The sequence below is a fragment of the Bombus vancouverensis genome, chromosome 18, assembly GCF_051014615.1.
Source record: "Bombus vancouverensis nearcticus chromosome 18, iyBomVanc1_principal, whole genome shotgun sequence".
In the NCBI taxonomy this organism is placed as follows: Eukaryota; Metazoa; Arthropoda; class Insecta; order Hymenoptera; family Apidae; genus Bombus; species Bombus vancouverensis.
Window position 1 is genome coordinate 1990323 of NC_134928.1, and position 23606 is coordinate 2013928.

General features: G+C 38.9%; 3 protein-coding genes across 9 annotated transcripts in view; all 3 read left to right on the forward strand.

Annotated features, from left to right (window-relative positions):
• Positions 1–854: 854 nt before the first annotated feature.
• Positions 855–3338, forward strand: Ns1 (Nucleostemin 1). The gene is made up of 7 exons (XM_033342792.2): positions 855–1001; positions 1148–1252; positions 1344–1711; positions 1777–2516; positions 2579–2801; positions 2894–3077; positions 3157–3338. Exons 1-7 carry the CDS (start codon positions 983–985, stop codon positions 3255–3257), a joined length of 1740 nt encoding a protein of 579 aa, XP_033198683.2. The 5' UTR covers positions 855–982; the 3' UTR covers positions 3258–3338.
• A 423-nt stretch (positions 3339–3761) lies between these two features.
• Positions 3762–5813, forward strand: LOC117161334 (arylalkylamine N-acetyltransferase-like 2). Its single transcript, XM_033342779.2, has 4 exons — positions 3762–4145; positions 4865–5046; positions 5133–5293; positions 5456–5813. The coding sequence occupies exons 1-4, from the start codon at positions 3932–3934 to the stop codon at positions 5655–5657; spliced, it is 759 nt and encodes a 252-aa protein (XP_033198670.1). The 5' UTR covers positions 3762–3931; the 3' UTR covers positions 5658–5813.
• A 135-nt stretch (positions 5814–5948) lies between these two features.
• CCAP-R (Crustacean cardioactive peptide receptor) overlaps positions 5949–23606 on the forward strand; it is a 40574-nt gene continuing 22916 nt past the window's right edge. The window contains exons 1-2 of one of the 7 annotated variants that reach the window (XM_076626317.1): positions 5949–10509; positions 10645–11257. In XM_076626317.1, coding sequence (XP_076482432.1) covers positions 11096–11257 — 162 coding nt within the window. In that variant the 5' untranslated portion in view covers positions 5949–10509; positions 10645–11095. Of the gene's footprint in view, positions 11258–23606 lie in introns of all 7 variants that reach the window. The other 6 variants (XM_076626320.1, XM_076626318.1, XM_076626321.1 and 3 more) reach the window with 6 other exon arrangements.

A 23606-nucleotide genomic window follows, 5' to 3' on the forward strand; every position in this document is an offset into this window, starting at 1 on the left:
TGAAGATACCAATGTTTCCTTGTTCCCTTTCTTTAGCAAACAATACACGGTATGTGACTAACATTAGACGAGCTTATAAGTTTAAAAAGAAAAGATCTTTTCTCTATATTTTATTATATCATCTAAAAAAAGAAAAAAAAGAAGGAACGTGTTTTTTAATAAAGCACCGTATGAATAACTTTTGGTATGAATAACTTTCGTGTAGGAATAGTACTAATATTATGAAAGTAACGCTACACGAATAAGAATAGAGAAATTGTATCACTTGTTCAATGAAAATCTACGAAACAACGATTTCACGGCACGAAATAATTTATGAGAATTTCCATTCCGACCTTACTACCACGATCTCATCTCTATGATACTAAACAACCAGTTTTTGCGAGGCGGAATGAAAGTGTGAGAATTCTCATATGCATACAAGTGTACCTTTCACTGTCTTTCAACAATTTTCAGTTTCTCATACAGCTACTTAAATTTCTACATACCATTCTATTACTCTCGGCGACGCAGCAATTTTGATTTAATTCGTAATTCGTGGAGTTCAAAACGATCAAATTTTGTCTTGTTAATTTTCATTTTAAATCTCAAATTTACTTCTACGATGTGTACTTGTCCAACGATCCAATATAAACTCTTCTCATGAGCTACGAATTTCCCATACATTTTTAATAAATTAAGAATATTAAAAAATGATTTATGATTTATGAAAGAACGATAATTTAAAAAGAAACACATACGCTATTTGTGATTTTCGAAAACCGAATTAAACGGAAATAATTATATTTATATGGCATGCACTGAATTCGATATGAGCTGCATATTCTTTATTCTTATGTTTCCCAGACTGATTCTTAACCTAACTTTAGCGTGTATAGTTACGTGCACGTGATACCTGTGCAAGTGTATATCGTTCATTTAATAAAGCATTTATTTTGTTATTGTATGTAACTATCAAAAATTAGTATTACAAGTTACGAGAATGGCAAAATTCTGTTTGAGTAAGTTTAATAATAAGACTATTTTAATACAATCTATTTATTACATATGTGGAAGGTTATGTTTATCTTATCTGTTTTAAGAAATATAACACTTCTTCTGTAGTTAATTATCTTCTTACGTTTATTTAATATCATATTTATTGCAGAGAAACAAAGTAAGCGCATGCCAGCTCGAAAAAGATATAAAATCGAGAAAAAAGTTCGCGAGCACAATCGAAAGTTACGAAAAGAAGCAAAAAAGCATCCTAAACGTAAATATTTGCAACTATACGTTTAAAGCGTTATTTACATTTTAACAATAGTAGTTGTAAAATATATTGATCGTTTGTTTTGATTTTGTAGGAAAACCAAAAGTAATTGAAGTCCCAAATCAATGTCCTTTTAAGGAAGATATTCTTAAGGAAGTAGAGCTTATGAAAAAGCAACATGAAGAAGAAAAACAAAAGCAACGTGAAGCTGCGCGTCAAAAAAAGCGAGAAGAACTTGCCAAAACGGGTCTTCAAGGATTAGTCTCAGCTGCAAAGAATAAACAAATGGAACATCAAGAGATGGAAGTAGATGCCACGCATGAAAAAATAAAAGATGCTTTAGTTAAAGAGGAAAATTCGTTAAAAGCTTATTACAAAGAATTCAGGAAAGTTTTGAAGGCAGCTGATGTTATTCTCGAAGTTGTCGATGCTCGGGATCCTTTGGGAACAAGATGTAAACAGGTATGTCGATGATGATGTTGATTATGAGCATCGATAAGGTATCGAGTAACTGGTTTACGTTATAGGTTGAAGAAGCTGTACTGTCCGCAAAAGAAAATAAAAAGTTGGTTATTGTTCTAAATAAGGCAGATTTGGTACCCAGAGAAAATTTAGATCGATGGTTAACGTATTTGCGTGGGAGTTTACCAACTGTGGCATTTAAAGCTTCCACTCAAGACCAAGCTAAAAGATTGGGTAGAAGAAAATTGGGGAAAAAAACTGAAAGCATGATACAAAGCGGTACCTGCTTTGGTGCCGAGTTACTATTGTCACTGCTTGCAAATTATTGTAGAAACGTCGAAAATATTAAAACTAGTATTACAGTTGGAATTGTTGGGCTTCCAAATGTCGGTAAATCTAGCGTTATTAATTCGCTGAAACGTAGTAGAGCGTGCAATGTGGGAAGTACTCCAGGAATAACGAAAGCAATGCAAGTGGTACAATTAGATTCCAAAATAAAATTGCTAGACTCTCCAGGAATAGTCTTTGCTAATTCTGGAGAAAACTCAGACGAATCTTCAGTGGCTCTAAAAAATGCAGTCAAAATTCAATCTTTAAAAGATCCGTACACACCAGCAACTGCTATTTTGAAAAGAGTTTCCAAGCCACAAATAATGGAAATGTATAACATACCTGAATTTTCAACGCCTGATGAATTCTTTGCTTCAAAAGCTACCAGGATGGGGAAATTTAGAAAAGGTGGTATACCTGATATGGCAGCAGCGGCGCGCAGTATTTTGGATGACTGGAACTCTGGAAAAATAAGGTATTTGTGAAATGCTGTATTACATGATCTATTGGACATATAATAATTCACGTTACTAATAGGTATTATACCGTTCCACCTGAAGAGCCGAATTGTCACCTGTCCGCAGAAATTGTAAGCCAAATGAGTAAAGAATTCGATATCGAACGTTTTGCTGCGGAAGAAAAAATGATGATCGATAATTTTGAAGAAGAAACTGCAAATAAAGAAACTATCGATCCGGTATTAATCGCGAGTTCTGGTCCAGTCGCATCTGCTATGGAGGTTGACTTACAAAAACAAGCGGTAAGTCAGATTTAATACATTTATATATGTAGAAAGCTTTTCTTACTACGATTCTCTTGCCGATTAAGTTATAACGATAATAATTTTTGTAGCAAATTAAGATACAAAACAAACTGAAGAAAAAACTGGAGAAAAAAATGGAGAAATCGAAAAAACAGGTAAACGAATCGAGGAAAAAGAAAACAGATCCGATTTTTGAAATCGAGGGTAATCAGAAATTGAATAAACTTAATAAACTACAATTTAAGAAAGAGAAGAAAGACCGAGCCAGGAGAGGTAAGAACGCGTTTGCTTCTTGGCACATTATCTTATTTAAAGTTAAAAATTAATCTATATCGTTATCTGAATTTTATAGAAAAAGCAACTATTAAATTGGCGGATCAATTGGGAGAATTCAACATTTCAGCATCCGATGATTACGACTTTAATACAGATTTTGTAGAAAAGTTGGCATAAAAATGTTTATTCTAAATTTGTATGTAAAATGTAAATAACACGTGATGTATAACAATAAAAAGTATTGTTTTTGTAGAAATATTTATCGACGAAACATCGATTATTGACGAAACATCGATTATTGACGAAACATTAAGACGGTAATCTCTTTACTTTCTTCTATTTCTTATTTTCATTACTTTCACTTTTTAACTCTGCTGATTTCGCGTTGCATATTTCTGATAAATTCGAAAATATAATAAGATAATATATATCTATTTCGTGCATTTTATATTTTATTTTCGATTATTTATATATTATCGGTTCTTGATTTATCATAAAGTGCATCTAATTTTTTACTTAAATTATTTATTTTAACTTATCACGTAGCAAGATTTGATTACGCTATATAAAAGGCTATTGAAAAAAATGCTTGTATCATTTGCCACATCATAAGAGGATGCAATCGAGAAAGAGCAAAGTTGGCAGTGGAACGATAATCAGTGTATACATATGATAACACAACTACCGCATTACACAATTCATCGGTCATTCAGTTAGTAGACTTCAGCAAGGCAACAGTAACAGATGTCAAAGTGATTTTTAATAGTTATTTTTCCACGCATTTTTATCGCGTAACCGGCTATTTGTTACAATTTTTCTTCGTGTAATACAGTTTTTGTAAAACAAATATAATGAGTAAGGGCGAGGGATGCGAACCGTCAGTCACATTTCCGATAAAGCCACCTGGCCCACCGAAAGTGTGGAAAATTGTCGAGATTAAGAAAAAGAACGCGGACGTACCGATAAAATTCACCATTCAAGAGGTACCGGAAGACAGGTACGACGAGGTAGTAGAACACATGTGCAAGTATTTCATTGCCGACGAGCCCATGTGTAAATGTATAAGTAAGTTTATTTTATTCTTCTACACATTATCGAATTTTAATGTCAATGTTGCGGCGAAAAGTCATTGAAATTAATTTATGTCAAGGGCAAAAAATATTATGATAACACGGTGAAACAGATTACAGATAATATGACTGAAAAAGTATTCTCATGTAACATCGCCATTCATTTATGTGACGAAGCAAAAAAGCCACACAATACTAACGTTTTTATTTAATTATACATTCGATTGGGAATGCCGTAAAATTTTACATAAGGCAACAGATTATGAAAAACATGAAAGAACAAAAATTTTTTTTACAAATTTTTAAGTACTTTTCGTATCATTCGTTTATAGAAACTCAAAGATATAGATCGAATACAGTGTGAAATACACAGATCAGTTTGTTGGTGTAAAATTTACATACACGTTGATTAATGCAAGCAAACACCATACAACTTTTTTGCCTTGTTGCTCTTCTTTTTTTCTGTTTTGTCACGTTTCAGCTCCTTGTTTTATCGTCCGTTTCAAAATCGTCCCGGTGCGACGTTTCCTTTAATTCTCTTTCAATTCAACGGTGTTTCTTTTATAGTTGGTTTCCATTCTTTTATACATCAAAACATTTGATCACAGTTCATCGTATGTACGTCTATGTCGAATAGTATTTACGTGAAAGGAGGAATAAGATTTTCGAGATGTGCAGGGAGCAGAAAACATTTTAATTTCTCTGTTTCTATAGACGGGATAAACGATCCTGAATACGTGGAAACATTTCGAAGTATTTGGGACGAATTTATAAAATGTGGTTTGTCCATCGTAGCGTTTACAGAGAATCCAGATGGCGGGAAACCTATAATCGCAGGAGCTAATATACTTACGTTATCTTTCAAGGATGAGAAGTTCGACATTGAGAAAATTAAGGTAATTGTGACTCATTTCTTGCGATTGATAAGAATGTATATGCTTCTTTGACGGGGCATTGAACGTAAATGTTAAATAACTTCTAGTCGGAGAAGGTGAATGCCGTGATGGATGCTGTGATAAGATTGAGCAAAGAAGCAAATGTGTTTGAAAAATACGGGGTGAATAAATATATGAACGCCTTTGGCCTTTCCGTAAATCCAAAGTATCGAGGAGCCTCTCTAGGTGCTCATCTTCTTAATGCCAGGTACAAAAGTTCAACCATTCCCTTTGACGTTTTCCAATATCTTCCTTTCCTTCTCTATTACTCACTGCTTTTGACGTATGTAATTTGCTTTCTATACGTTACTTTTTAGTTTAGTTTAGTTTTATCTCGTTTGTAACATCTAAATAAATAATTTTTCTTTAGGGTGGAAGCAGGTCGAGAATACGACATTCCGGTAACAGTCACGGCATTTACCTCGCCGATTTCGCAGAAATTGGCCGAACGATGCGGCTTTGAAACCCTGATTGAAAAAAATTACGACGAATTTGTGGATAAAAAGGGAAATTTAATGTTTCCAGGAATCGAATCGAAATCCATGAAAGTAATGGGCAAGAGGCTCATTTAACATAAACGACATATTACAAATTGAATTAAAAATATGATATCTAGTAGTTTAATACCAATTAGTAAGTATTAAGATAGGGAATAGGGAGAAAAATAAATGGAAGAAATAGGAACCCTTGTAATCTGTAACGTAAACAATAAAGATATAACGAAGCAACACTGTCCACTTCCGGGCATAGCAAGGGGGACAAAACGAGTAAATTAACTGACAATAGGACAAACGATCTCAATTTGCGCCAGCGGAAAGCTTTATTCTGCCGTTTGCTACGTGTTAAATAATACAGCGAAAACGAGTACAATTTTCTACTTCGTTGCTGAAATCGCAGATTTGCGGGAAGTTCGTAAGCGGTAAGAAGAAAGAAAAAAGAAGGAAACAGATTCGCACGCGACTTATCAAAGTTAACGAAAAACGCGTTGACGAGGCGAGCGGCATTTAAAAAAGTCCTTTGTCGTTCGTTCGAAGTACGGGGCCTTTGTCAGATACGACACGTACCGAATTTCAATAGTTAAGCTATGCGCACCCATGGCTAACTGTTTTATCATCGTTGCACACCGATATGCGGGTGAACGCACTTCCGCCTATTCCGATAAGCAGCGATATTCGAATGCATCCGAAATACGCGTTACGAAATTTGAGCGACGCAGTCTCGTGTTTCGGATATAGGGGCCACGGGTACCTATCTAATTCGATACATGTTCATTAACGGGATTGTCGTTCAACGCTCGATCGACATCTATCGCGATAATTAACGGCTAGCAAATAGTCATTTTCCAACCTCGTCCATCCACCGTTCTCTCTACTTACTCCACTCTGTGCGCATCCGTCGAGACGCACTTCCTCCTCGACCTACGCCCTTTCCTATTCCCGATCCTGTAGGTAATGCACAACGCGGAGTCGATAATCTTGACAAATGGATGTTTGCAGCGTGGGACTGCGGAACATTGGTTCCCTGATACTGCGAATGTCAGGTTCCATCGAGCCACGGTTGATCGTTGCGCCTCGAGTACGAACGTTTTGTACGCGTTGCCGATAAATTCTCTTTGAGACGGAAATTGAAAGGAACAGAGCCGGATCGTCGTACAATGTTTTAAGAGCCACGCGTGTTCCGACTATATGCAATTGAACAAACATCGGAACATCTGTTGGGATATTTATGGATTCCTGCTGTGAAACTGTAAACTTTCGATGAATTGTCGTATCATGGGGTACGAGAAAGAGAAAGGGAGAGAAAGGAAGAAAAAGAGCGTCTGTTTGTATCGTAAATCGTACCTAAAACTTTGAAAACTCTTTTCAAATTTGTGAAATTTCTACATAGACGTATAACATCCAATTTCTGTAACCGTTGCAAATGGACGAGACTTGTAAAAATGAAATTCGTTGATTGGTAATTACTTCTTCACCTACGCATTCTCCGTCGTGCCACATGAATACAAATTTCAAGAGACTTTTTGGGATTACGCGCGACGGTAGTTGGGTGGTCTACGTCCCGACAGGATTTCGTCGCGCATGCGTACGTTGCTCGCAAACTCCTACTCGCGTACAGCATCGTCTACGAAGATGGAAGTTGGAGCGTAGAGTCGCCGCGAATTTGTCGGCCGCCTCAGTCGCGTTCGGCGCGTCGTACGAGCAAGTGCGTTCTCGTTCGTTCTCACCCTGTTTCCGTAACCCTCGCAGTTTTTCTCTCGATCCTCTTCCGCTTCCTCCTTCTCGATCTACTTCGTCGAAGCTTTATCTTCTTTCCCGCGATCTTTACACAGTCGCCGATCGAAACGAAACGGCAATCCGCGAAACAACGTAACCAGAAGGATAATCAAAGATGAATCGCATTTAAAAGATCGACATAAGGATTTTCGTCGAAGGTGAAAAAACCATCGCAAACCGCCGGTTTGCTGTCTTGCTTCTTTCTTTTTTCACTCTCGGAGATTGTACGAAATCGTTCGTACGGGATAATCGTAGTGGTAGCGTTGAAAATGCCTCTCCTTTCGTTTCTTGGAATAATAAATACGGATTTCTTGTATCCGTTGAGACTGAAAAGTCAATCACATCCATGTAACTCGATGCGCGTTATTTTTCTTCTGCGAATCTTCCATGCGAAGCTGATACAAATACCAAGGCGAGGGTAGTTCTTTCATCGCGATGATCAGATAGATACTCGGCATCGTTTGAATCGGAATTTAGTCCAGATTAGATGAAATTGGCAGCTGACTTTCGTTCAGAAATACAAAGTTGCGAGTCCTATTTTCGATCGAAGTATTCGACGACCGAAATCTTGGAAATAGCGTCGACGCGAATTAATTTTCTCAACGAGGATCTTTCGTACGTTTAGATTTCAACGAGAGGCAACCGTGTGTTCCGAATGATGTGTAATGTACCGCTGAGAGGTAACGTCCATAATATTTCTTTCGCGACAGACCCGATCGACGAGCACAAAAGTAAAAGAACGTAACCTGTTGCGGAATGGATTGCCAACACGCCGTCGTTGCTTGCAAGTACGATACTGTGCATGTAGGATTCTCAAGCGCGAATGTTTTTTAAGTTGCTTAAAGAAAAGGAAAACAATTGGGAAATAATTCGAGGACGAAGAAGAGTATTGATCGATCAAACAAGGATCAGCCATTTATCAATCGGGCTATTTCATTTCAGCATTTGGGGACAAATGCTTTTTGCTGCAAATAGAACTTTTATTCGTCGATTATTTCACCGTTCCTTAGCGTAAAAAAAAAAAAAAAAAGAAAAGACGGAACTAAGAATATCGTGACTCCGTAAAAGCACCAAATTTATTCTGGGTTCGTTCTGAAAATTTAGCAATGACATATGAGGGTAAATTCGATAATGAGCGAATGTGACCGATCGGACACCGATTCCTTGCAGATAATAACGGATTCGATGAAACGAAATGTCATTCATATCTGGATGCTTAATTACAAAAAGGAAGGAGGAAAAATGCTAAAATAAGACTGAAAAAAATAAAGGCCTCGTTGAAATATTTTATTTCCATCGAATTTATCGCTCGATTTGATTTGTTTCCTCCATTGCCAGACTTTCGGACACGCGGTTCGATGACGTAAATGAAAAAGAATAAATGAAATTTTTTAATAAACTCGCCACAATGTCGTATCTGTTTTTTTTTTTTTTTTTTTGTTTCGTTCAGATCCGTAATTGCGAATCGTGCAATCGGACTTTTTTCAATTAGTTTCGCTACGATACCTACTGTTTGTTTTTCTTGTTTGTTTATGGGATTGCCTATGATGTGTCATATCGATCTTTGCAATTGTGAGATTATTTCTAGTGGAAAATTGATTACACTTCGAAGATCAAAGTTGTCGGAAGTTTAGTCTGTAATCTTTGTCACTTCCTTAATAGGAATTCTAATGAAGATACTCCTGTTCGTCCTTGAACACTCGTATTTCAGGAAAATGTTCATATTCATAAGAGAGATATAGCTGTCAAGGAAATCATTCGTCGAATGTTTGCGTTCATGAATATCATTGTAATTACAGTCGAAGTGAAAAGCTTCGCAATAGAATAACCAGGTTCGTAAAGAAAAAAGAAATTAATTTCAAAGATGATTATTTTACTTTTTGGTTCGGTTTTAACGTTTAATAATTTTGCTATTCGCTGTATAGCTTCGAGTAAAATGTCAATGGGCGTGTAAAAAGAGACCAACAACGAATACTTCAAAAGTTTTCAACCAATATCGCCCACACGCAGAAACAAATAGACACATTATTTAATTGGATGAAATGTCGAGGCTAACCAGGTTCGAATTTTATATCTTCGTTAACTTTCATGTCGGCCGAACAAAAGCAGACAGAGTATAAACTACTAGATAACGCGACGAGGAGAATTTTGCAATGTTTAGTCTAGTTTTGGTATAGACAGATTTAAGTAGATTGCATTTAGAATAAAAGATTGTCCCCTGAATATCATCGAGAGCGCGTGTTAATCTACCTTCACACGATCACTCCGAGGATATGGCGATTAAGGGGCGGTCGCCCCATCAGAATATACAAAGATACTCTTTTATAACAAACCTCGCTCTCTGCCAGGATAATTCTTTTACGGATAAGCTGGCGATGAATTTGAGTAAAAGTGACCGTGAAATCGCAGTAGCCCAAGAAGCGGCATTCTTACGCTCGAGTACGTTCAAATGGAACATGGTTGCTCAGATTTGTTCATTCGTCGACCTCCAAAGAGCATCCTCTAGTTCTATCGCATCATCGTCCGATTCCACGGCTACTTACGACCCTTTCTTCTATCGGCCGCTTCTCAAAGCTCGCAGAAAGGTCGCTCGAGACGCAACTGGCATAACGAAATGCTTCCACGTAAGAAGAAAACGTTACTTCTAACGGGGCAGCTTCTTCTTCCGCATATTCTGATTTTTAAGGTTCGCATTTGCAACCGGTCACGTTGCGACCCTTCGCAATGATTTACGATCTCGGTATCATCACGGTAATACATCGCGTATTTTATCCACGATCCAACCGAGTTTCAAGTTCCTTATCTTCGTCTCAGACAGTAGCAATATCAATTAACAGAGTCCCGAACGGGAGAGATTCGATACGAACGTTTGATCGTTCGACGGATACGATATGTCATTAGGAAAAGAATCGATCGTCCTCTTTCATTTCCTCGGAATTCTCATTCCAGTCCCTCTCTGTAGAAACGCAAAGGTATTCTAATGCTTCTAATTTGTACGGCTTTAGACGAGTAGAACGGTATTTTATTATTTGCATCGAATCCTCATCCAGACGAATTTCAACGATACGCTCGTTCCGTCGCGTATCGTCGTAACGATAGACTAGGTTTGCAAAGCGTGTATTATCACTTACCGAGTTGCCACGTTCTCCACGTACGTATCTCATTTCTCTTCTTCCCGAGAGACCTTTTTACGATCGCCTCGAAAGTTGCTGAAACAAGAAAGCGATCGATACGATTACATTCTTGTCCGTACTTATCTTGTTTTTTTGCATGGCGATTCGTGCAGACGAACTTCTGCGATCGAAGGCACGACCGATGCCATTGAGTCGAGTACTTTTCTCTTTAATCGAGCCGGAAAACAGTGTCGCTTCGTTTCGAACGGACGAACAAAGTATCGAACGAACAAGTTACCCCGAGCAGAATCCCTTCGAACGCTTCTTTCGTTATTCGTGCAGATATATTCAGCAGGCGACCGTATTGAGAAGAATGCGCGAGAATCACGTTGTATCGTAATTGAAAATCCAGTGGACGAGATAGAAATCGTTCGGACGTAAACGAAAGAGGGAAATCGGTCGCGCAACGGCGAACGGGCAACGAGATGAAGTCATCGGACGCTTAGCCAGAGATCGGCTGGAAGCCATGAATTTTTCGTTGCGGTTTCATCGAGTAAAAACTTGAATCGCGAATAAAATCGCGGTGAAGAGGAACAGCACGATCGCAAAGCGTTCGCGAACGACATGTCCGAGGAAGAAACGGCAGAACGGGCCGATCGTAATAAAACGTTCGAGATAGACAGACCAATTCGGGGGAATCGTACGGGGGACCTGCCGGAATTCTTCAACGTCACTCCACTCGATGTCAACGCGACGAACGAGATCGACTCATTCTACTTCTACGAGGTGAGCTAAAGAAAACACGGTTGCCCCTATAAATATATTCTTCCGTTGAAGAGAAACGCTTTAAAACGCAGAGACGGCTAATCGACTAAGAGGTCGTAAGTAGAGCTCTTGATGGAAGAGCGTCGATTTTAAACGCTGTTTCTCTGTTCTCGGCCTGATTCCAGCGATTGTTACTTACTTGTAACAGTACAGATATAATTGGTCGAAGCTGCGAACGATCCGCTGGCAAACAAACGGTCAGCTGCGTTTGAAACGCGTTAAAAGCTTCGGCTCTCTATTGACTAACTAAACCGAATAGATTCGCATGGACTGCGATTTAGCTTTGATTCAAACATCTACCTGGCCCACCGTAGAACTATGACCGACATTCCACTGTTGTCCCTCGAACCCGATTACAAATACAGAGTTTGCCCGATCGTCTAAGTAGCAGATGTATCAGATCGTCGTAACATGTGGTAGATAAATGCTCGTTAATTAGCTGGAAATTAGTTAATCTAGCAGTATAATGTAATGTAATTGGATTTCAATCTTCTTGTTTCTTAGTACAAATTAATTCGTTTGAACAATTTGATCTTTCATACTACGTATGTATGTTTCTGCATTACGATTAAATTGATGAAACAACGATTATGAAATTACAAAATGGAGAAAGGTAAATGAGACGGCGAATAAGAGAGAGGTTCCACTTAAATGTCACTTGCCACGCGAACTTGGACGGTAGAGAGGTTCTTTGAAAACATGGTAATTTCATGGAAACCGTAGCAAAGATGTAGCGAACAGCCTATTAGATTCGTCGTTTCGCTTCCCGTGTCTCTTCGATCGTCTCGTATATATAACTTTTTCATCCATGATGTTTCAATGGATATTCCGGTGAAGACTCAAAATACATAGAAGAGTCGTTGCTGTTATTCGACCGTAAAGCGGAAACCTTTGAAATTCCACGTGTTTATCGTGAAATATGAATTTCTTTCATCTGGATTTGTATTTTCATTCGAATACAAATCCCATCGGTGGTGCCGTTGTCAGTGAATGAACGATGGTCGTTTGCGGTTAATTTCGAACGAATAAAAGCAAAAGTGTTCAGCATCTGGAATTTAAAAACGTTGTTTTTGCGCTGGACAAAAGTAAAAGTTATTTATACGATTATGTTAGCTTAAAAAACAAATGGGACACTGCGGGAGAAAGTGGACTGAAAAAGCCATAATAAATTTATTCTTTAATAACGTTAACATTAAGTAACATTAATTTATTCTAGTAAATCATATTAATCGTATAAAATCAATTTCTTTTTCGAACCACAAACGAAACCAATCTATTTGACATATTTTGCTAAATTATTTAATTATTTATTGAGAATTGGAGTTAGTTCAATTTTGCTTTTTTCCACTTGGATTCGATTAGCACCTAATCGCAGCTTATCCGAGAATCCCTGAAAATATAACTGGTATCGGAGCAATGAATAGCGAGAGTATTTACGTTTTCGTAACAGTGCATTTACGTGTCTCGAGGGACACGTGGACGCAACGTTCGGCAATTTCTCAAATGATGAAGTGACGTAATGTACTTCCCACTGTAACCGGGTCATTTGAAACGAAGGTAGTCGATTTCTACCTTTGCCCGTCAATTAGCGGAGCGGATGCAATTACACGCGAGTAAATTTGGAGGCGAAGATAAACGTTAAAAGAATGGAAAGCAGCTCGGTCACGGTTGCTAACTAAGAACTACATATACTTTAACGCGGAAAAAGCTATTTCATATACGCGTGTGCATATATAAAGATTCCTTTGTATCGTGGTTAACGCAAAGAAAGATAAAAATCGTAACATCGAGAGCAAAAGTAACTTTTCGCTGCAACGTCGAAACGTTAATCCGATCGGTCATCGTTTCAACTTTTAAAAATCGAACTTTTAAATACTAAAAAAAGAAATTATTTATACATTATTCCTTTGCACATTTGCATTTTCAACGAGCTTCCTGTCATCGACAAATGGCCATCACGCCTGCGAGATTTAATTGCCGCTTACGTCCGTTCGCTTCGATAAACGTTGCCGATACTTTTTATTCCGCAAATCGACTGAAACGATTTTTATTCAGGACCGAAGTCGAATGGAGCCATTGTCTACTCGCAAAAAGATCGTATCGAAACGTTGTCATATCGTAGCACGGCTCTTTCCATTTATTATTCCGTCATCGAGTTTAGGAGTTGCTACGACAGAGGCAAGTTTAGAGGATAACCGTGCAAGACGCGTATTTACGGTGCTCCTCGTAGGAACATAATGGAAAACCGTGATAACGTGGAATACGTGTTTTTCTTTCATCCCGCGGTGTTTCTTTCGTTTCATCGCGATCTCTGACGACATAAATCTTCCTCCGAAGATCTTTCGTTGCTAAGGATAAAGAGGCGATATATCTTCGTGCCGCGAGCTGCAAATTTGCATCTGTACAAATATAAGCGTACGATATATTCGTTACGTAAAAACCGAACGCGCGTATATCCAACTACGATTCCGACTAGAAACATTTTCACGGTATTTTTGGTAACTATTACAATAATTTCTTGAATGAAATTCTCGGTCGGCTGGAAATTTACGAACCGACAAAATGCCGCTGTCCGCCGATAATTGCGATTCCACTATTCGGAAGTCGTATTTCTCTAGGCTCTATTCCCGGCTAAATTTCGAAAGAGAATCGACGCATATTAAATTTCATGGAGCACCGTACGGCACGTAAGAGGGTTGTCAGCCAGCTAGCCAAAACACGACGAAACGTGGACGATCGAATTAAAACGGGCGCCTGTCCGATCTCTACGTTAATTCGTCGGTGCCGAGCCTACCTCCGACCTCTTGTCACCTGTTCTGTTTCTACTCGTTTCCTTGACACGTGTCTCACGCCCGCCTAAAAAATCGCACGCGAGCCGTTTACTTCCTGAACGAACGCCACTCAAACGAACTAACGATTTTCGTTGCACGCGTAAGGACATGCGACGAAACGACCAACCCGGACGATTCTTATTGGGTCTCGTAAATCGCTACAAGATGTTACAGGAGACATGTGACGCAGCGTGGGAGTACGTTCCACAGATCAACGCGAGGGAAATTAAGTAGATTGATCTATCGTTACCCGACGGATCTTTTTAAACACGTTCGCTGCCAGCGGACGAAAATTTTCGGAAGAAGAGTCAACCAGAAACATACAGCGTTTTTATCGCGACGTTACTTTTTGCCGAGTACCTCGTTGGTTTGTTTGATCCTCGAAACGAGCTTCGTTTTCAACGTTTGTCAAACTTCCGTCGCTCTAAACGATAAAAAGGATAGGTTTGAGGAAACAGCAAAGCGAAATCGTCGCAGCAAAGTACATACGCTCGATATCAGTCTCATCCAAAGCTTTTTATATTTGCACGATCCTGGGGGAAAAAAGGAGGAAATTTTAATCGTTTATCTTTCTCGGAAGAGTCGATGAAAACAGAACTCGTATCCGACAAATTCCTCGTTTGCAAACAAAGTCTTATCGACTGTTTCGACGGAGAAGAGGGACGCGGCGCGTGTGTCTCGATCGTTAGTCCCTTGGGACGCGTCGATCAATTTAAAAGCGTCGGTATTCGGTGTCCGCGCGGTGATTTCCTGGCTGTTTGCGATCTCGTCCCGTCACCTACCCGCTTCTTGCCTCCTTTCCGCGAACGTGCAGGGCTAACCGATGCGAGTCGCGCGACCGCTTTGTAAAAGCATCGCCTCGACGAGTTGCCTCGTTTCGCACCACCGACTGGCCGTTGATTGCAGAAACCCCGCCACATGGGAACTCGCTTATTTTTACTAGGAATGCGCGTTCGCGGTAAAAGAGAGGACGAAAGAATCAAAGAAGGTGGGAGAAGGAACGAGGGAGGAAGGGGGTCATTGACGCGATGCTGGAAACGGACGGGCGATAAAATTAAGCTCGCAACACGATTCTGCAAAAGACGTGGAAAATTCTTGATCCATCTGTCGCTTCTAGTCGAACATCTTCCTATTGTTTCCTATTTGTCGTATCCTCGTCTTTTGTACATGCATATGAGTTGTAATCGAAACGAAAACGCTATCCGAGGCGTTATCAAATCGAGGATGCCTAATCTCGTCGTTGGGGAAACGGGCGTTGAAAAATGACTCCTCGATAAAGGAGGAAACGGAAAAGACGGAATTACATAGCGCGAGAGAACGGACGGACGGACGTAGAATCGTAGAAACACAAAGTTAAATCCTTGAATCGTTCAACGTTGAGGAACGTTGTGTCGTCGAATCGTTGATATAAGTTGGTTTGTTTAGTCAGCAGTTGTTGACCAGCGGTTTTTATTCAAATACTATCTTTGGGAACGAGATATATGAACAGTTCAGAGACTGCGTCGAAATTCCATTTATCTCAAGTCTCCATTCATCGAAATGGTAATCTTGAATGTGACGACACATTGCTATTATGAAAATATAATTTAGCGAATTCCGAATTATATGAACACCAATTATATACAGAGCGTACACACAAATCGCAAATATAGAATAAAATGTTTTCATACGACGCTCGGTTTCTGAAAAAATCGAGTTCGCAAATTCATGACGTATACTTTAGCTTGGTTAAATACCGACGAGATAGCGTACGAGTTAACAGGCGGTTATTATACATGTGAAAATAAGCAAAAAATTCGTTTCAGGTTTCGTTTTCGAGAAGATAAAGTTTAAAAATGTTTAATTACGAGCTGGTCTGGTATACGTTTTCAAATTTATTTTTCTCGAAAAGCACGAAGCTTCTTACGAAAGAATTTTATTCTACGTTTTTCACTTATTTTCGAATGTAGATCAACCCTCTGTCGATTATTTACTCTTGTTCGCGTCGAAATTAACCAGGTTAAAGTATACTTTGTCAAATCCTCAAAGTCGATTGTCTCGAAAACGAAGCTTCGGATGAAGAAACATTTTTTTCACATTTTTTCACCACCTTGTATAGTTATAAACTGTTAACAGCAGGTAGTTTATAAATTGTTTGCCCTCCATCGGATTCAACTAAATGAAATTGCATTATATGTATTGTACGTATTGTACGTATGTGGAACGATATTTTGAACGATTTATCATCTTCTTCGAAATGTCAAATGATGGAAATATCTTTTTTTCTTTTGCTATACTTTCGCGTGAGTCGTTTATGTAAAAGGTCTTTACAACTGGAAATAGTAGAATCGTGTTATTTCGCTATTGAACCTACCTGCTGAGTTTGGTCTCTTTCCGCCTCTCACCATTAACTGGAATTTAAAGCTTGTTCCGAGTACGGACGCAATTACCGTAGCCCCCAATTTTTGCCAGTTGATTACGCACAAAACAACCAGTCTTTCGTAAAATACTGTTCCTTTCCTAAAATATTGTGCAAGATGAACAGCCCTTGCGCACGATTATGATCGAATTATATTACCACACAGTCATGAACATCATAGCAAGGAAATTTGTAAGAAAAGCGATACGCAGCGTAGCTGGAAGGGACTTACGAAACTGACGATTCGAAATTTCTGTTCTCGCAAATTATAAATCGTAGCTGCGATATTGGCCACGAAACAAAACTTTTTCCTCTTCCATTTTTTACGATCCGGCCGCCAATTTATTTCGCTGACTGTGAAATCAATCGTCCGACCGGGGGCTTCGACGCTTCAGTTTTACCAACGACGCGCGATTCGCCGACTTTTCTTTAAGTTTAAGCGTACAACTTATACTCTAAAAGTATCTAAAGAGTTACTACCGTGGGATCTAGTCGATACTTTGACTAGATTCGACGTTTCATTTGCAATTAGTTTGAACATCGCCATCCGACGAGGACAGAGCGGATACGGTAATTCGATGAGAAAATTTATATACGGAAGAGACAGAGTTAGGTGCCAATCCAAAATATTCGTATTTTCGTGAACTTTGCCAAATGGATGATAAATCGGATCCTAAACGGATATTCCTCTCGTCTAGCAAATGCTCGACGAGTATATTCGACGTATTACGAATCTTTACGCGTCTCGGTACGTTTTTATGCATTTTATGTAGGTTTTAAGACATCGATAAGAATGGAAACTTGGTGGCCGAGTCTGGCCACCGGAGTAAAGTCGAACCAGGCGACCACTGTTCGATCGACGATAAAATTACTAGGTAAACATTTACGAGTCATGAAAGTTATACGGGCACGATGATGTACATATTAGGACGGGAACTTTCTTAATTAAATGCAACTCCAACAGAACGTGGTAAATACATTGTTTCCCTAGTTGAATTGTTGGTCCACCAACAACGTGCCAACATTTTCAATAAACATCCTACGTTTGCGTTCGACAAATATTGTTCGTGTTTTTAGATAATAGCAACATAGGCAGACGATTCACAACGTAGGTGATTCACATTGTTATAAAAATCTCGTAACGAAGCTGAATAGGAGTTGTGTGCTTTTATGTACAAAAGTATATAGAATTAGACCGAATATTCTAGGTTAACGAATTGGCAACGAACCGACATACTTTTATGGAAGCTTGGAGCATTTCGTAGGTTCCAGGCTAAATTGTTGCGTGAACGATAAGTCCACTGCTCGAAAAACGTTATTCTACGTAACGAAGATGCGTAATAGAAGATACGAAACATCGTGCGATACAACGAAAATGAGAAGTGGAAGACAAAAAACGAAGTCATCGAGGAGAAGAATATCGACGCGTTTGACACGTCGTGAAAAAGATATGATTCGGCCGCTATCGATAAGAGAAGATTGCAAAAGTATCTAATAAAGTTGCGATGCATTATAACCATGGAAACACAGAGACCCGAAGTTGTTTTTACGGGTTTAGACCACGTCTGGATATTCTGGTGATCCCGAAGATAGAAGACCACGATGGAGTTGTTTACGATCGCCGGGAGAAAACTTGGAGGATCGCAGTGCCGCTTAAGACGCAGGGGAAAAAAGAAGACACGGCTTTCATCTACGCCCTAAGCCATATATTTTCCTTCGCGCTATCTATTCCTTATCAGCTAGTTCGATTATTTGATAGCGGAATCGCGTTGCTCTAACTTCGCCCAGTTAATTCGCTAAGGAATTGTTTCGATCACTTTTTATTTCTATTTTCATCCAAGGTGGCTTCGAACATAGAATTTTATAAATAGACGAATAGGATAAATGACGTATCGATTATCCGCGAGCAAAATGCTCGAATTTTATTATTATTTGTACGTGGCTACGTTGTTCAAGGACTGGCGTGGATCCGATGACGTGGATTCTTCAATTATTGTCTTTTTTACGCCGATAATAGTCGTTGGCGGTCAAACTACTTTTCGTAGGAAACAAGCTCATTCGTTACCGTGACGGCTAACTAATAACGCGTGCACGAATTACCGATAACACGGACGTTTATCATTTACAAAAGCATATTTTCTTACTCGGCTGTCCACGGTGCACTCGCTACATGCGCGCATTATTTTTAATACGACGACTAGAAGTCTAATTTTATGTGCCTCGACGCTCGCCTTCGCATTCGCACTGAATTTAAATATCGTAAATATCGCGTTATGTGGCCGTTCTTCTTCCTACGTTTGATCTTTATCAGAGAAAAAAGAATTCGTTATATATCGTCGTATGCAATAGACTTAAGTGAATTGGCATAATTTTCAAAAACGAGCAACGGAAGAAAAACAAATAGAAGATGCAGCTTTATTAACGTGCGTTTTGCGCAACGCACGCACAAACTTACGTTTCTCTGTTTATTTTTAAGAAACTTAATGACGCGTCGCCTTTCGTGCATTTCGCACAAGTACATACAAAACAGTAAACAATAGAATATGTTTACTGTTTTATTGTTCGAGTAGATTGTTTTTCCTCTCAACGATTTAGCGAACTAAACGGCATAGTTTACGACGCTTTTTAAATCCTAGCGTGATTTTACTACGAAAAATATGTATTCACGTTTACACGGCGAATTGTGCTGAATCCATAGGAAGGGTAATTTATCGATATATATTCATTTTCGATCGATGGCACGGAAATTTATTATCGCGGCATTTCGTCAAGCGTGATTATGCGTGATCACATGGTTCGCTCCCTATTTCTTCGGTAGCATCGATATTCAGAGAAGTCGAGACCTATCGTTTATGGATTGAAACGCGCGCGAGTAACATAAAACGAATGACACTACAGCTGAAATGGAGCACGAATTTCGAATAAACACTTGGACGACTGTTATGTATCATTTTACGGTTTATTTTACAGTTTTGTCGTCTCGTATCGAATAAAGACGATTACAGCTTCATATACGACGACTCGCGAAAATATCTAGAGATATAACAGAACATTTTTATGTATTTATCATTCTCGTTATACGAAATTATTCATTCACTCTGTAATAAGACGCGATCGTCGTGATTGTATTGTTCAAATTTTCAACGAATCTGGATATTGTATATGGAAATATAAAGAAGCTGCAACGTGTTTAATACTTTGAAAGATCACCAAAAAATCTGAACATGATCGATCGTTCGCAATATTGGAAAATCACGATATTTGATGGAACCATCTTTAGCACAGATTATACGTTTAAAATCATTATTCGTGTCTATGTATGAATTCTTTGTTACGTGCAAATTCGCAATAAATATTCTGTAATCTACGTGCAATCGTATCTCTCTATATCAATTATAAACAAATGTATACAATTTGAAATTCATATCGTATCATATTTCATATTTTACCAATACGACAATGATAGAGACATCTGTTATTACAGCGTTAATGAAATTTCATAAGGTTTCGTATAAAATATATAATATATTCGTGAAACATTTGTATAAATGTTTAAACATTATAGTTCGGCGAACGACCGTAGAAACTATTCGTGCCTGATTGCTTTCTGGAGTTTCTTGGAAATACTTGAATTCCGTCTTCGAATCATATTCGATTTGCGTCGAATGTTGTTCGTTTCGCGATGTCCGAAGATCAAACGGATCGAGGTAACGCGAATCGTAAGTCAAGGGTAATGCGAGTTAATCTGGTCGCGATAAATGCTTCGGTTGGGCAGACGATGGCGATAAAATTAATTACACGGTCGCTCAGAGGACTTGGTGATTTTGCGGACGGAAATTAATGGTTTCTCGCTGGCCGCTAAACCACCCTGTAATCTACGTCTAAACTTACGAGTTCGGTAGCGGTCGTTGGACGAACGTGTCACAAATTCAATTGGCTCGTTATCGAATTACCAACGGCCCAATTTCGTTCGTGTTTTTCTTCGAGTCAAACGTCTTGCAGTTATCTCGGCTATGCACGGGGTACAATTTTAAAACTCGAAGCCCTTGTATTAAAACCGTAAATCTGATTTTTAATCCATGTTTTAATAGCGCACACTTTCAGACTGCAAATTCATCCCATACATCCTTTCTTTATGCATACATATATACATGTGTTAATTTTTTACGTGTATTTTATCGCGATATTTTACTTCTGGATTCGCTCTATTTACGTACGTTGGGTTCGCTTTGTTCCGCCCACCTGGATAATACAATTTCAAATTCTTTCAGTTAGCCTTTAGAATCGTTATTAAAACGGTATCTCTCTTTTCAAAAATTTCCTATCGAATCGTGCCGGATTGCCGCTGTCGGAACGTAGCGACAACCACGTGTTGCTATTGATGTCTATCGATTCTGGCAGCGACTAAAGCACCAACGTATCGTCGAATGCGTATCAATGACGCATGATGATAATTGTTTCGTCGCGCGTGAGAAATTGTCACACGATCATGAAACGGAGTAATACATTTGTCCACGGCTTGAACAAATAATTTTAGCGATAAACTTTAACGAGACTGTCTCTGAAAAGAAACGAATAATTTTCGTTCGCCGCTATTGTAAATTTATATAACAGAAAGAAACGAGAGTCTCAACGACAGATAATAATACAGTACGTGACAATCTTGTCCAAGATACGAAAATTTCAGCTTGTTTACTAGACGAAAAAGAATCACGATGCGATGTTGGCCTTTCCTTGAATCTTCGGAGAAAATAATAGTGTTCGCGTTGGTCAATCAATTTACTTTAGGAATTCTGTCATCTTTGCTTCCCGAAAGATCGGATCAAGCTGATCATGTCGACAACGTGGGCATTTCCAATGTTTTAGCAGATCGTTCTTCGAAAGTGCTACGCCATCGAGATGATCGTCGTCGTGATATTTCCGAAACTTGAAATTATCCGAAAAAAGTCACACGAGTAACTGACAACGAAACTCCAGCTAATTCGTAGTTTAGTCTGCCAAATGTAATGGATCAGGCTTATTTAAAATTTCAATTTAAACGCAGATGTGGCACGTTCGAATCGAACGGATACGTTTAAGTAGAAAATCGTCAGCCACGATTTACCGGAGATAGACAGACATACCGGAGCAGTCATTGAATCGACGCGTTTTGAACGATCGCATCGACGCGGGAAACTTCGACGACTGTGATGTAACAAAAGCGCTATTAACCGACTGCCACTTCGACTAGTCATCGAGAGTCACGTTACGTGACATCCGCGTGTTATGTGGCTATGATTTACAAACGTTCGCTATTCCAACCTACTTGTTAATAATCGTCGTAACTATAATGACGGTTTTTGGCCAGCGGATATCTTGTGCTCTCGTCATTTCGAAATAATTACTAGCAAATTGATAGAACACGTTTCCACAGGACCTTTAAATTAATTGCATATGAAATATGATTTATGAATTCGAATGAATTAATACTGTCAAAAAGAAAGAAAAAAGGAGACATAAATTTGCTTTAGATATGTTCGTAGGGTCTAAAATAATTATTCAAACGATCGGCTACCACGGTTTTTTTTTATATTGATGATCGACATAAAGTTGCAGGAACGGCGCGATATATATAATATCGAGGCGAACACGCGTAAAATTTCGTTACAATCGAAAATTATTTTACGATATTATTATACGGTAAACAGCGTGGATCGAGCAACGTGTGATTTAATCGAAAATTCGCTGTATTAGTCGGGAGATCTTCAGATTTGACATTATTAAATTCCGTGCTACTTTGAAACTCATTAGCCTCCCTCGGGACAGAACGGTACGAAGCCGGGTAACGTTCCCAGACTGTACACCGAATTTGCCTGGAACGGATCGTCGGTTCGCATTTACTAAAGTGTCGCGACGAACAGAGAATACGTAATACGCGGAACGACGCGTTTCCCGCACCCCGCCCGAGCAATCACTATAATTTTCAGCAAGCCGATCGATGCACGCGCCGTGTAATCTTAACGGCCGACTGATATATGACCGCTACTTTTCTGCAAGGACAGGCTGGAATTTTCAAGATTACAGCATTTCTTATCCTCGTACGTTCAACCCGTCGATGGAGAGAATTCACGGTTGTATCGCAATAACTTAGAGGCGGATTTCGCGAATCCATCGAACAGGTGTAATTTATCCGATTTCCTTTTACATCAAAGTTTAGTCGATAAACGATGGTTAATATCGATTAACGTCTTTAGTAACGACGGTTAAACATTTCTTCAAAGTGGATTTTTCACATTCTAGGAAAATTTCTAAAGTCACATCCTTCTTCTACTTGCAAATCTGCCATTAAACCATTTCCCGGTTTGTACAGCACTTTAAAGTTTGTCTTCTGACGTAAGTAGGACTTTTGGTGGGAATATGTGCGTTGACACCGTAACAGTTTTATTAAATCGATATTCCAGCAGGTCACAAATCCTGTGAAAGTTCTTCGAGGGAATATTACATCCCGAACAGAGGCGGAAGTTGTCTTCCGGTGGAAGGTGAGCCGCTTCACGGGCATCGCGCGTTTTACCCCGTTCCCAGTACAAACACAAAATTCAATCTTCCCTTCATTGTCTTCGTCTTCTCGGTCCCGGCTTCTTGTTTTACACTTCATCGTGTTTCGATATCTTGTAGTATAAACATTTGTCCGTACGTATTAATAAGGGATGAAATAGCAAGTGCTGTTGCTAGAATACAAACGTCGTTCATTTTGAACGTTCCACGCTGATTCAATAGCGAATGTTAAATGTCTCTGAAGAGTATTATCGCGTATCTTATTTCTCGTTGAAACACAATATTAATATTATTCGAAGCTTCGTGCAGTGTGCATTTCTATTGTGCGCTTTTGTAACAGATGAGATATTGTTAAAGCGAAGACATTGATATTATATGGACTTGGTGGCAAATTTTTTACGCGTCGCTCCTGTCGTAAATATTCTTTCCTGTTTCTTTCCCATTTATTTTGTTATTCTATTATACGCCGAGTACGTCTACTATTTCTACGAACTAAAAGTAAATCATCGCGTTAAAAAAGACTGCGTTCATTCGTCCGTGTCAGACG

What these genes read in the sequence shown, in the direction of transcription:
- LOC117161334 (XM_033342779.2), top strand. Translation starts at nt 3,932, where the DNA reads ATGAGTAAGGGCGAGGGATGCGAACCGTCAGTCACATTTCCGATAAAG. An exon ending in GCCCATGTGTAAATGTATAA is followed by an intron (nt 4,146 to 4,864) that starts GTAAGTTTATTT and finishes CTGTTTCTATAG; the next exon opens with ACGGGATAAACGATCCTGAA. An exon ending in TCGACATTGAGAAAATTAAG is followed by an intron (nt 5,047 to 5,132) that starts GTAATTGTGACT and finishes AATAACTTCTAG; the next exon opens with TCGGAGAAGGTGAATGCCGT.
- Ns1 (XM_033342792.2), top strand. An exon ending in TTGACTTACAAAAACAAGCG is followed by an intron (nt 2,802 to 2,893) that starts GTAAGTCAGATT and finishes TAATTTTTGTAG; the next exon opens with CAAATTAAGATACAAAACAA. An exon ending in GAAAGACCGAGCCAGGAGAG is followed by an intron (nt 3,078 to 3,156) that starts GTAAGAACGCGT and finishes TGAATTTTATAG; the next exon opens with AAAAAGCAACTATTAAATTG.